Source organism: Euwallacea fornicatus, chromosome 22 (genome assembly GCF_040115645.1).
Source record: "Euwallacea fornicatus isolate EFF26 chromosome 22, ASM4011564v1, whole genome shotgun sequence".
Lineage (NCBI taxonomy): Eukaryota > Metazoa > Arthropoda > Insecta > Coleoptera > Curculionidae > Euwallacea > Euwallacea fornicatus.
In genome coordinates this window covers 2,780,557-2,794,664 of record NC_089562.1, presented here as the reverse complement: position 1 = coordinate 2,794,664, position 14,108 = coordinate 2,780,557, and the positions used below count along the sequence as shown (strand labels likewise).

Here is a 14,108-nt window from a genome sequence, read left to right as displayed (position 1 = left end):
TCTTTCATTCACATTCTATATTACATTTATGTCCTCCATTCAATTCATTTTTAAATATTTTATTCATTTCGCATTTTCTAAAATATTTAATAAATACAATAATAGTGAGACGAAAGTACAATTGTAAATTGAAAAAAAAAGTGTAATTTATTGCTACCCCTAATCCAGCAAGATCTCGATTGATATTTTGGGCGACATTAAATATCTATAATTTCGAGACAAAATGCTAAGCTGTCGGGGAACGTGAAGCAGCCAACATTTTTACCACAACAATACTGTTGCTAAAGGTGAAATCACGTTAAAACGCCTACATCGCGTTTTTAAACAAATCCCCTTTACTTCTACAATAACTCATACGATTTTGCTCAAATTTGACACAAATTCGTAGATTATTCCTCTAGTTGTGTTTCATCAGAGTCCTCGACAATGAGGGCTGAACTTTCCACTTCCGATACCCCACACGGATACCTCGAAATCAACTCGATGAAAATCATCATATCTGCTACAATAAGCAATGCAAAAAGGAAGAATTCATGAGCTTGACTCTTAAATAGATCCATCTGGGTTATCACGATAACCAGAAGATTTCCAACGGCCGTGGATAAGTACCATCCTGCTATCGTAACAGTTTTCATGCTTTTTGGGGCTTGTATGAAACAGAACTCCAGTCCGGCAACTCCAAACATAATTTCGGCTATAGAAATTAGCAAGTACTGAGGAATTTGCCACATTATGTTAACGTGATTTGGTTTCGACATCGTGTAGAGCTTGACAAAGCTAATTTTCCCGTGACTTTCTTCTATGATTAAGGAATAAACGCCTCCGTTTGCAAAGTGAAAATGTTGCGCGAAGTGATTGTTATTGCTGTTGCTACTTATAACGCATCCGTAGACTCCTTGGGATATTTCAATGTATGGTGACACTGTCACGATCGATCCTTTAGGGGGAACTCCTACAAAGTAAACATCTTGCAGACCTGAATTGCTTGTAAGTGAAACGCTCACGTTCTGTAACACATCCGTGTTTTTAATGAAATCTATTCGGAATTTTGGGGCCCCTGTAATAGATGTCTGGAAATCTATAGGATCTATCATGTGGCCTTGAATTTCCAGTTTTTCATTTATAGCAATAATAAAAGTGTCTTCCTGCAGTTCTTCCAGAAAAGCACTGACTTTAAAGAAATCCCTTGAGAACTCTATATTGTCGCATTTTGAGGGAGCCTCAATCGTTAAATCGTATCGTGTTCGATTATGGCAAACGCTTTCAATCTTCAAAATTCTGCCCGCCTCCAGAAGGTCCATTTTACTGAATGAATTGAAGATCATAATGCTACAAGGCAAAGTATTCACTATATTTACTGAACCGTGGTTTCGTTCTGGAAGCTCAGGATAATCTTTCTCCAGCACAAGCTCTAGAAGTCCTGCTGCTATGAAAGCTAGCCCAGCCGTCATTCCCCCTATCACCATGCGATGCAAGGGGTTAGTTAAAAAATGTGCCCTCTCGAAACATGGATACAAGAATTTGTCGAAAATTGGAATTAATGCAAGGACCATGGCAGGGTTCATCACTTGCATTTGATCGGGAACCACTTGAAAACCAAGAATATTACCGTCCATGTGTGCGGCTTGAAAGGTCCATCTAGATCCTTGTTGATCAAATAGGGACCAAAATATGGGTAAAGGGATAAAGAGCATAAATACTGCAAACACTGCTTTCATGTCCTGGAGCAACCTCCAGTCGAACTTGTCTTTGGAATAGTCCAGCCAATGCTCTTGGTGTTGGCCGCGGCGGCGATATTTTTCAGTTACAGCGTGCCAAGAACACTTAACGAACTCCAACATTATATTTCGTTTGGGGATGTTCACCTTATAAAAATGTTTCCCCAAAATGAACAACAGTATAGCTAAAACCATCAAAAGAGCCGAAAATCCAAATCCTACAGCATAACACGTATCATCCCCAAAACAGTACACCACCTTGCGCATTACGGGGGTCACAATCATCCCAATGAACCCTCCCAAGTTTATAGTGAAATAGAATATGGAGAAGAAATGTTTCAAAAGTGCCTTTTGCTCGGGTATACGGAACTGTTCAGCGCCAAATGCAGCCACACAAGGCTTAAGGCCCCCAGTGCCTCCAGCTATAAGTACCAGCCCGAATATGGAAATGACGATGGGATTATGATCCAAAATGGGCACTGCGGCTACACACATTAATAAGTTCCCCGCCAAGTAGATTAGTGAAAAGTTCCTGATTGTCCTGTACCGTCCGAAAAAACTGTCCGCGCAAATTGCTCCTATAAGCGGGATTGTATGGCACAACATGATGAATAAGTGATAGATTACGGTGGATGCATTCTCGCTGAAAAACAGTATGTTTCTTAAATATAACGACAAAATTGTTCTTATTCCGCATAACGAAAATCTTCCACAAAATTCGGTAGCTATTATGCAGAACACTGCAGTCGGATATGTAGAGTCTGAATTCATCTGCAAATGGCTTTTCAAACTTGCTGAGCTGACTGTAAGGTTGTAAATGAAAGAAATTAAACGTTATATCAATAATGACGTTGATTATGTTGATGTGCAGAAAAATTAAAGCTATGATCGAGGATGGGTCGAAAATGAACCCACAAAAATGGTCAAAAGGGTGCTTTTCTCGATCATTTTTCAGAGGTCGTATTTCGCCTTGCCTTGTTTGCAAAAACAAAAAAGATTCTGAAATTCCGTGAAACCATTGACGAGCGCTCGTCTTTAAAAAATGTCTCAACGCCATACGGGGTCAAAAAAATGCAATGCAAACCCGTTGATTTTGAACTGATTGATCTGTATATTCGCCTAAGTGAGACCAACTCCTCGTGGAGAAGTGTGTTTCTCGGAGAAGTTCCCATTCCAGGTGACGTTGGACTCGAGTGGGCAAGTGTGATGGTTGAATCCAGGACAGGATTTATGCCTTTGGGTGGTCTTTCAGGCAGAGTCTCAAAAGCCTGTCTACATCTGCTCTGCGCAGTTTTCATGTTAGTAAGATTCTGCTATGTTGGACAAGTCGTCCATGTCAAAGGACTCATAGGTCTCTCATCTCAAGGTACGCCCTTTCTACTCTCTAGAGTTAAGACTCCGAAGAGTAGAAAGTCTCTTTCTCTTTTACAACATTCAAGACAAAAAAATAATAATAATCCACGGATATTCATTTATTCGGAAATTGGTGATTAGTACAAGTAATCAATATAAGCTGCTCCTAAACTTAAGAGCCAACAGACCAGTAGTAGTTGTTCCTGACTTGTATTATGTGCTGTAGGATTTAGTGCGTCTACGGATATGGATATTTTCTCACCTACCCATGAATTACTTTTCATTAATTTCTACTAGTTTGTCTTGCAAAATATTAATAGAAAATACTCTTTAAAAAATATTATAATAACCCGATAGATGAAAGACCCCAAAAGCGTCGGTCTAGACTAGAATTGCAGGCCAAATCGAAAAACATGAGGTGTTTCCAATGAAAAGTGGAGAAATTTCAAATTGGAAGGAAATGTAAAACACCAAGTATTCCTTCTTAATCGATAATTGTTCACATTCCTAATTACAAATCTACATTTGTAATAACGAAATCAACAAAACATTAACCTAAAAATTTTTGGAAATTGCTGGAAACTTTAGACCTACAACAACATAAAAATAATATTCAAAACCTTGAAAATGCATAAATCAACAGGAAAAAACCATCCACAATTCAACAAAGTGTTCGAGTTCCAAAAAAGCCCTGACTGGAGGTTGCCTGAAACTGTATACTCCTCACCCACCTTTAAGATTCAAAAACTTCAAGATATGAAACGCGAACTCAATACCGTGAAGGGCAAACTGAGTCAATTTGACTTAGCCGAATGGTCGTCACATACTCAAAGACGCGATCTAGCTGGATATGTGATTGGTCAGTTGAAGAAGAAAATCCGGCCTGAACTTTTGACTCAAGCTTGGTGTAAATTTTACGAAATATTAAATAAATTTCCAGTTATTGATGATAACTTGCAGTATCTTAAAACACTACATTTATGTGAAGCTCCTGGAGCCTTTGTGTGTGCTTTAAATCATTATTTAGTCAAAAACCATCCAGATACTATTTGGGAATGGCAGGCAAATACATTAAACCCCTATTATGAAGGCAATAGTCATTCTCACATGATTGCAGATCATAGACTAATTAGCCACACACAAAATCACTGGCTCTTTGGACTGGACGAAACAGGTGACTTGCTGCAATATTACAATCATGAAGATATAGTGAGAAAAATTAATTCAAAAGGTAAAGTAAATTTAGTGACTGCAGATGGAAGTATAAACTGTATGTCTGATCCTGGAGAACAGGAGACATTAGTGGGGTTCCTGCATTATTGTGAAACATTGACAGCCTTAGCAGTTCTTGAGAAAAGAGGGTCCTTTGTTTTGAAGATTTTTACAGTTTTTGAAAACTCCACTTTGTGCTTGCTATATCTGTTAAATTGTGCATTTGATAAAACATTCTTATTTAAGCCTGCCACATCAAAAAGTGGCAACTCTGAAGTGTACCTTATTTGTCTAGGATATAATGGATTTGATATGTTAAGCCCCTTATGGCATAATTTAACAATTCCATATCACAATGGTTTTTTCCAACCAAATTTATCCATGTTTTCAGTATTGGAAATTCCAGAAAATTTCATTTATCAAGTGAACACTGCTTGTACAAATTTTTTCTTGGAAAGACAAATATCAACAATAAATGACAATATCCATTTCTACCTATGCCCTAATGAAGAGGACCAATATAACTTACATAACTGCAAAATCCAAATTGCAAACCTTTACATACAAATATACAGGTTAAGTGCTATTAACAAAAAATACAGAATTGTTCCATATTTCAATGTCCATTGGAAACTTCAATCAGAACGCTCAAATATAAAACAAATTCTGTGTCTTAAGGATTGCAATGTTTTGGACTATATAAGTATTAAATTAGGAAAAAGAATTAATTTTGTTAATACTACTAATTTTGCATCTACAAAAGTTTTAGATGAACTAATGCTATATTTGAAAAATTATGAAATTACCAGAAAAAGAACAGCAGAGAGCTTATATAATAAAGCTATGAACAAGCTTTCTAAAAGCGTTATTACCATCAACATCAACTCATTCACATTAACACCTTATTATCTATACCAAAAAAAGTTGTTATTTTCCTTTAAAACTGCAATTCAGCATAGAAAACATATATTCCTGATAAATATCCCAATTCATACCCATTTTCTTGCAGCACTGTGGTGTATTATAGGTAGTTTATTTGAAACTATATATTGTGGACCTGGTTGGTGCTTATTTTACTCCTGTATTGAAACTAAATTAAATATTGTCAATAATTTACTTTCAGACTTTGAAAACGTGTATGAGAATACTAGTCATAGGACATTTTACTGTGATATAATTAATTTGTTTCCATCAAATTTGTTTTGTAATGATCTCAATTATGTAACTCAGTTTTTAAATGTGTATAACACATTTCAAATTCCTATTTATGAACAGAAAGTAATAGAATACAGTGGTGAATTTAGTTAAAACACATTTTATATATTTACAGGATGACTTCTAAATATAGATAACCAGCTTAAGATGATATTCTTTAAGTCAAAATTAAAAACAATTACTTCTCATTTGTTGGGTAAAAATACTCAAACTGAATTAACTCATATTCAATTTTCACCATTTAATAATGGTATAGTGTTTAGACATATGTTTGTAACAACTTTTTTCTTATATTAACTTGAAAATCTCTTAACTTTGCGCCGTATATTTAAGAAACGCCTTGTATATGGAACTGTAAAAAATAAATATAGTAATAGTCAAAATATAACATTATAGAAAGGGACTATCCCTGTTGGATATATCACTCCTCTTACTAAGTATTGTTTTTAATCCATATAGAAAAAACATTTATAATTTAATATTGACGAGATAAAAATTCTCAAAAATAGAGCAAAATGAATGGTAACAGTAAAATATGTAAAACAGTTTGTTCCAAAGACATCTGTATATAAAAATATTAAGAACTGAGTATTTTTTAATTTAACTTTCTTATACATTTATTAAATTATTTTGCTTTCATAGAATTGCTAGTTTCCCAAATTACTCCATCACATGGTAGCTCACTTTCCATAAAAGGGCTAATCCACACCAGCATCCACCTTTTCCCTAAGACAACTTTCAAATTGTCAAGTTTGCCCCGATCATACATGCTCAACTTTTCATTTCTCTCATAAGTAACTAAGCCATTTAATATTAAACGCAACTGATAAACCAACAATGCAGCTGTAAAAAAGCATCCTAACATAACTATCAGTATAAAGGAAAGATACAGCTGGTTTTCAGTCCATTCTAAAAACAAAGTGGCTAAGGGAAACACTATTTTAACTACAGAAATCCATGAATCAAACTTAACATAGTGGTAAATAAATTGAATGTTGAATACTGTTGAATATAAAGTGGCAATAAAGATGTAAAATACAAAAACTAGGAAAAATCTATGGTTGTTGTGTCCTATACAGCAACTTGTAAACATGCAATGATGATCCCTTTTTAAAATGCATGCGTTGCAAGAGGGGCAGTGCCAAGACCGCGGAGGGGCCAAGGTCTCGCAAACTGAACAAAACCTCCAGTTTTTTGCAACATCTGATGGTAAAATTTTTCCGGAAATGCTGGTGTCAGTCAGGATAATGGCGACTAAGTTTGAAGAAACGTTTAGGAGGATAAAATTTCCCATAAGAAAGTGGAAAATATAGGTGACGCCCCATGGTTCATGGAAACGGGGTAGCACTATCCACAACTCAAAATAATATATTACTGGGATTATGGCAAACATGAATGTAGTAACACAGGCATCACCGAGTGACTTTGAATATATCTTTTTTCGAATTACCATATTTCTTTCCAGTTTTTTGATGATAAATAATCTTTTGAATTTTGTGGCAAATATTTACATTTTCTTATCAATCTCATTTGTCAAGTATCAACTGCACCGTAGCGGCGTGAAAATAATCTACAAAGAAGTAGTCCTCTCCACGGTTTTTACACCGATGCGGAAACAGTTTTTTCGATACTTTAAATTCACAATTGACCCTTATTAAAGATGAAACTGATTAGTTTTTTAGATTCCTTACTCGGACTTTTTATTAAAGGAATTTTAATAAAATACTTATTGGTATCTAAATTAATAAATACATTACTATCCTAGTTATTGCTTTTGGACGCATTTAGCAGAGACGATAACTGTTGACTCTGCTGAATATGGCCAATGGGTCTTGGTTTTTTCTTTTTATTTATGTGTATTATTTATTTAATTTTTTTTTGTTTCCGTTATGACAAGTTGTATGGTTCTCTTGGCGAGTTTTAACTTAAAAATTTAACTTTTCATGTGGTTTTCGCAAGGAATAAAGCAATAATTGATATCATTTACGCATATTTGTTGTTGCTTCGTTTCGAGTTTTCAAAATGAAAAAAATTTCATTCGGAAAAATCAGTGGGCATTTTGGGAAAAACCCAATTCCTGTGAAACCTACTGGAACTATCGGTACTTTTGGGCCTCCCAAAGTTATAGAAAACCTCGAAGATGACAGAGAATCTCAAGAAATTAAAAATGTTATGGGAATTGCTAGTTTTGGTAAAAAGGCAAAAACTTTTGATATACAGGTAAGTATTAATTGAATATCTGACTGACTCTTTGGGAGCTTGTCGGAGGTTTGCTAGTTAGGCACTTTCACTACCCGACTTGCGTTTACGGAGGTTGTAGAAATAGACTAAGCACTTGTGTAAATATGTAAATATTGTACAAATTAGCTCGCAAATATGATTGTGAAGAAAGAAGACAATAAATCTCGCACGATACTTAAAACCTATCTCGCCGTGTCTGCTCTTGAGATTTTTTTTTTTTTTGGGACGCGACCCCGGGGATAAAAAATCTTGCCGGAAGACGATACTGGCGCCCGTGCATCCAACCTGTGTGGGGTTTCACCCACTAAAAAACCCCGTAAAATCAACGAAAAATTGAGCGAACTCAATTTATTCGTAATCGCGCTTTTTGGGTCGCTATTTGGTGGGTCATTTATTATCAGAGTCAAACGGAATCCGCTCTTTGCTCTGTAATCTTGGTTGGGCCCTTTTTATAGTCTTCCCAGATCCCCTGCTATAAAAACCCAGAAAAAAAGGGGGCCGCGCAGGTGCGGGTTAACCCAGGCTCTTTTTTCCCTTCCGGCAGAATGTTCTAGAATGACCTGCCGGAAGTGCTAGGGGAAGATTTTTCACCGGGTTCTGGAGTACCTAGGGAACCGAAGGGTCACCCTAGGGTACGTCACATTGTCAAGCCTGACAGTTGCTCCGCTACCAGCTCCGCCACAAGCTCAAAATGAATTAAATTAATATTCTCCAGCATCAAGTTATCACTTATACCCTTGTAGGAAAAATATTGCACTTAACATTTATTATTACATATAAAAATATAGTGTCTTTACTGCAATTAATTGCCAATCAACTGTAAGCAAGGTGTGGTAAAGCATCACTTTTTTCTCTAACTATGTAAATAAATATTTACTTCTATGTCATATTAAAGGAACTGATGACCCAAGTAAAAGAAACAGCCAAACAATTAACAAAGACAGTGGAAGAAGATAAACCACCAGAACAAGATGCTGAAAGTAGTAGTGATGATGAGGATGATTTTATCGGACCACCCCTTCCTGATAGTTTCAAAAAAGAGGCAGCTACAAGGACTGAGCAAGGGACTTCTAGTGACAGCGATAGTGATGTTGAAGATGTCAGCATCAATGATTATTTTATGCCCTTGCAGGCAAACACAAGTATGAGGCATGGAAATAAAGCTGTTACTGCACTTACATTGGATCCAAGTGGAGCTAGATTGGCATCAGGTAGATATTTTTATCCTAGTTTTTCTTTCATTTAAAAACTTTTTGCATATTAGAATTATAGCTGAAAGCCATGTCATACAATGCATATACAAATATAGAATATTGACAGTGATGTTGCTTTCAGTAGCTATCTTAAATTGTTGTCTTTTTGATAACATTGGAAAAACCACTCATATTCTTTAAGGTTCTGTGGACTACGAAGTCAGCTTTTGGGATTTTGCGGGCATGGATTCAAACTTGCGCAGTTTTAGAATGTTACAGCCAGCTGAAAATCACCCTATTCGAGCCCTACATTACTCAAATACTGGAGATCTTCTACTAGTTATATCAGGTGCAAGTCAAGCTAAGGTTATTGATAGGGATGGTTTTGAAAAATTAGAAACAATAAAGGGAGATATGTACATCACAGATATGGCAAGGACAAAAGGACATACTGGCACTCTGTTGGCAGGTTCATTTAATCCTCAGTTAAAGGAAGAGTTTTTGACTACCAGTTCAGATGGTAAGTATATTTCATGACTTCATTTCCCCCCTTTTTTTTGGTGGAACTATTCATTGGAACTTTCCAGTAAATTTTAAAGTGACATATCATTTTTGTGTTAATTGCAAATAATATATCAATATATTTTTTTCTTTTCTTTTTGTGCTTCCAAGATTTGTTTGAACTTTTTTGGTAAACTTTCTGTGTAGGTACTGTTCGGACATGGGATTTTTGGGGTGAAGGGAAACAGCATAAACACATAATTAAATGCAGAGCTCAGAATGGTTTAAAAACTTCGCCAACTGCAATTTCTTATCACAGGGATGGGAAAGTGGTAGCTTGTGGTTGTAATGATGGATCAATTCAATTGTGGGACTTAAGGTATTAATAATTTCATCTCATTAATTTTTTAATTATTGTTTTTAGCACTTTCAACAAAGTAAGTTCATGTGTTTTGTTATATTAGTTTTTTTTTTAATTGTAGGAAAGTTTCTGTTGCACCAGTAAGTCAAGTCCGAAAAGCTCATGATCCAGTGGAAATTTCAAGTATAGTTTACTCCCATGTAGGCGATAATTTACTGACTAGAAGTTTAGATGAAACGCTTAAATTGTGGGATTTGAGAAATTTAAAACAATCTGTCCACTCAAAAGGAAACTTGTTTGCAAGATATGATACGACAGATGCAATTTTCAGCCCTAATGATTCTTTGGTGGTTACTGCCATGTCCTTAAAAAGGGGTACGATGAATTATTCTTATAAATTTTTTTGCTTGATAAATAAAGCAAAGAAAAAGAATTCAAGAAGAATATGTTGTCTAATGCTATAGCAATAATCTCTCTAACCAATATTATTATTGTCGCAAAATAAAAATTTTAATATATCTCCACTATACGATCGCTTACAATATTCCATTCTGTTTTTAGGCGAAACCACTGGTCACATTAACTTTTATGAGACGAGTACTTTCAACTTGGCGAAATCAGTACCAGTCACCCAATCGCATACCATAAAACTCAACTGGCACCCCAAATTAAATCAAATATTTGTCGGGAACGGTGATGGTACTGTGAAATGCTTTTATGACGAAAGTAAGAGTATGAGAGGTGTCACATTATGTGTTGTAAAGGTAGGTATTTACCATTTGTTAAAGCAATGATTATGGGATTTGTAATTTTGCTAAATGAACGTTAAACTTTCCGAAAGGTGTTCAGAAATGTGAGAAACAAGGATTGTATTTCGTGTATTTTAATTGGTATAAAACCAATCATAAACATTATTAGTGATTTCGATTGCTATTTAACGTTATGTTAATTCGCCTCATATTTCGGTTGGCATTCCGTTTTGGAATATTGTCCCAACTTTATTAACAGCCAAAACAATAAATGATTAAATAATTTAAAGAAACACAGAAAAGCACAGCACTCGGAGGTGATGAGTACCCAGCAAGTAATTACTCCACATGCTTTGCCTTTGTTCAGGCAAGAGAGGAGGAAAACGAGTAGGAAGCAAATGGAGAAAGATCGTTTGGATCCATTGAAATCAAAGAGACCGGACCTTCCCATAACCTCAGGCCAAGGTAAGAAACACACTTTAAAAATAGGACATTTTTCTTTTAATATACACAGAATCACATGACTTTTTGTCATTTTTCAAGCATAAAACGTTTTTTTTTTTAGTTACTTTTTTTTATAGGTGGTAGGGTGGCGTCAAGTGGAGGTACTTTAAGCAGCTTCGTAATAAGGAATTTGGGATTGAGTAAAAGAGTTGACGATGATCAAGACCCAAGAGAGGCAATTCTCAAGTATGCTAAAGACGCAGCAGAAAATCCCTACTGGATTGCTCCTGCTTATGCGAAAACGCAACCGAAAACCATATATGCGTCCACGTCTCAAGAAGAGGGCGGCGAAGGGGAACCGAATCCCAAGAAAAGTAAACTATCATAAACTCATTAAGAGTATTGCTTCAGTGAAATATTGCAAGGAGTGATCATTAAAAAAACCTCGCGTAGGTGTTGAAATATCAGAAACATGTCTGGGATTAGTCCATCAGTTAGTTGGATGTATAATGGTAAATACTAAATTGTTTAATTAATGTCTTACGTTTACGGTTGACTGCCCATTGCAAGTTTTGCTTAAGGATCACGAGTTATTTATGTATATTGTAAGTTTACCGATAATATACCAATGTTGTTAGATAGATAGGTATTTAAATAAATTATTTGAATAGATTTAAATGTATTTTATTATCCTTTTTAAAATTAACTCTTTCTACAATCAACTTAGTAAATTATTTTGAAACATATCAAACACTCTGAGAGAACATAAATCCTAAAAAATGCAAGATCATTAAAGTTATGCTGAAATGATTTTTGCATTTCAGTTTTAGTTTTTATGAAGAAGATTAATCAGGATTGATTTATTGGTCAAATTTGATATTTCCCAGATATCCAATTTGTATTCTAACATATATCGAAAAAGTTGACGGTTTTTCAAAACAAATTGGTGAATCACAGTTGTCTCTTCTCATCCTTAAAATTATTATCAGGAATACGCTTTCAAAATTAGAACAGAAGATTCGTAGTATCTCACTCCATAAACTATTACTCCATTCTCTCTCATTGCTTAAAGGCTATACCTATCAAACTTCTTTTAAGAAAATATATTGACTCGACTCAACTTTAGGTTGTCTTGAGTGAGATTCGCGAAGAAACAATGTTTTTTTTGTTGGTTTTGTATGTGGTAATGTTTCAAGAAGTTTGGGAAAACTTGAGAAGTGTGTGTATTTTTGTTAGGATATTTATAGAGACAAATTAAGAATCTCAATGTTTTATATTATCCGCAGTCTTAATGCAGATATTAAGATCAAATGCACATATCTGATACATATGTAAACAAAATGTACTATGTAAACATGAAAGAACTTTATGTAATTAGGTAGGACCTATAACTAACAATCTTGCAACTAATAGTTTACAGTTCTATTTCAGCAGCCTTTAGTATGGTTTTATTAACAAGTCCCTTATTGTCGATGGTAAAATTTTTCCAACATTCGTTAAAATTTGTTTGAAACACTGATACCAGATGATGACAGGACAGAAAAATAATATGTTCATAATTGTTAACAACTGACGATGAACTAAAATTTAAGGATCCTGTACATAAGAAACCACCCTCTTCAGTATAATCTTTAAGAATAAATTTGTGATGCATTATGGAATCTAAACCAGTGCCACTGACAAAAAACTGAAATTCCACACCTACAATAAATAAGGCGATACATATCTAGAGTCAATTTAAAATTCAAATTCATCTTTGTTAGACTCACCGTCAGCTTGAAGTTTTCTAATTTCATTCTTCATTGACTCAATATGTCTAAAATTACATAAAATCCTGATTTTAATCCCACGCTTTTTGGCTTTGCTCAGCTCATCAAAAATTGCATGAACATTCACAAGCATAACAGCAATATCTATAGATTCATTTGCTGTTTGAATAAAATATATAATGGGATTGAAAAGAGTGTCTATTATTCCTTTGGGGGAATGTTTGGCACCTGGCCAACCAGAAATCTCCCCTTTTGTTCGGTATGTGACAATACAGTTGTGTCTCTGGTGAAATAGCATTTTCTCTTTGAAAATCTTTCTTTGTCTCAGCCATGATTTGTAAAGCTTGAAGAAGGAGAATAGTGGAAGGCTTAAAATTGAAGCAACTGTAATAGAAACTAAAAGCTCCTTTCGGAAAGTGTAGTCCATGCAGAGTTTGTGAGAAGTACGTGATGAAATGTTTGTTATTTAAACAATAGCAATACAGCTAGATGGTCCAACTTACTGCTACTAAATTAACTAAACTACTTTAAGAAGTATATAAGGGTCTTTTTAGTTTTCTGAATTACTTAAAATAAAGTGCGTACGTATCGCTGCAGTTTTTTAGTAAAACTGATGCTTAAAGCATATGAAAATGGGGCTATTTGCCGGTGAAATTGAGAATGTTTTTTTTTACATTTTTTGAAGTTAGGTTAGGTTTTAGGTTTAGACACAGTTTTTATGTACATATTTAGATGCAAATTTAGCTTTTATTTGCGCTAGATTTCCTCCGAGTACGCTTACCCATTTGTTCATTAAAATTCGGACCCAAAAAGAAAATTTCAAATTTGTTGTTCCAATGATATCCCATTTTAATTAGTGTTGAGACTCTATGCTAATTTTGAAATTTAAACGCTGCTTGTAATAGTTAGTTTTAGAATTACGGGATATTTATTTTTGAAATTTCGTAAGTTTATTTCATAAAAATACTAAACTAGTAAAGATAAATAAGCATAAAAAAAACTATTCTCTGCAATTTGATGAATATCGTAAAGGAGGGTGCGCTCTACATGCGACGTTGCACCCATACGGAATCTAAATGTTGAACTAGTGGCATCAAGGCGATAAAAACATATTAGTCAAGGAGTTTTCGTGCAGTTAATTTAGAAACATGTTGTTAGCCAATGTACATTTCCTGGAAATTAAAATCTCGTCTCTAAGAGCCGTTTTTCATTATTATAATCTAGATCAGCGCCCCAACAATAAAAACCAAATTATAGGTAGGTAAGTATTAAAAAGGTAACGTGGCCTGTTGTGTTTCGATATAAAATAAACAGTAGAAAAAAAAAACACTTTTCTTTGCTGTGATGTGCGG

General features: G+C 34.7%; 5 protein-coding genes across 5 annotated transcripts; 2 read left to right on the top strand and 3 right to left on the bottom strand.

Moving 5' to 3' along the window:
• Positions 1-68: 68 nt before the first annotated feature.
• LOC136346130 (peptide transporter family 1-like) lies at positions 69-2,722 on the bottom strand. The gene has a single exon (XM_066295028.1). The coding sequence runs from the start codon at positions 2,487-2,489 to the stop codon at positions 390-392; it is 2,100 nt and encodes a 699-aa protein (XP_066151125.1). The 5' UTR covers positions 2,490-2,722; the 3' UTR covers positions 69-389.
• A 479-nt stretch (positions 2,723-3,201) lies between these two features.
• Positions 3,202-6,086, top strand: aft (adrift). The gene has a single exon (XM_066295099.1). The coding sequence runs from the start codon at positions 3,699-3,701 to the stop codon at positions 5,589-5,591; it is 1,893 nt and encodes a 630-aa protein (XP_066151196.1). The 5' UTR covers positions 3,202-3,698; the 3' UTR covers positions 5,592-6,086.
• LOC136346166 (probable palmitoyltransferase ZDHHC24) lies at positions 5,720-7,059 on the bottom strand. The gene has a single exon (XM_066295100.1). It carries the CDS (start codon positions 6,949-6,951, stop codon positions 6,124-6,126), a length of 828 nt encoding a protein of 275 aa, XP_066151197.1. The 5' UTR covers positions 6,952-7,059; the 3' UTR covers positions 5,720-6,123.
• Positions 7,060-7,377: 318 nt separating this feature from the next.
• Positions 7,378-11,659, top strand: LOC136346275 (gastrulation defective protein 1 homolog). The gene is made up of 8 exons (XM_066295302.1): positions 7,378-7,718; positions 8,635-8,950; positions 9,135-9,452; positions 9,641-9,812; positions 9,916-10,169; positions 10,356-10,558; positions 10,834-11,008; positions 11,125-11,659. Exons 1-8 carry the CDS (start codon positions 7,521-7,523, stop codon positions 11,373-11,375), a joined length of 1,887 nt encoding a protein of 628 aa, XP_066151399.1. The 5' UTR covers positions 7,378-7,520; the 3' UTR covers positions 11,376-11,659.
• Positions 11,660-12,241: 582 nt separating this feature from the next.
• LOC136346276 (mitochondrial cardiolipin hydrolase-like) lies at positions 12,242-14,042 on the bottom strand. Its single transcript, XM_066295303.1, has 2 exons — positions 12,757-14,042; positions 12,242-12,688 (listed from the first exon to the last, which is right to left on the bottom strand). The coding sequence occupies exons 1-2, from the start codon at positions 13,181-13,183 to the stop codon at positions 12,402-12,404; spliced, it is 714 nt and encodes a 237-aa protein (XP_066151400.1). The 5' UTR covers positions 13,184-14,042; the 3' UTR covers positions 12,242-12,401.
• Between the last annotated feature and the right edge of the window lie 66 nt (positions 14,043-14,108).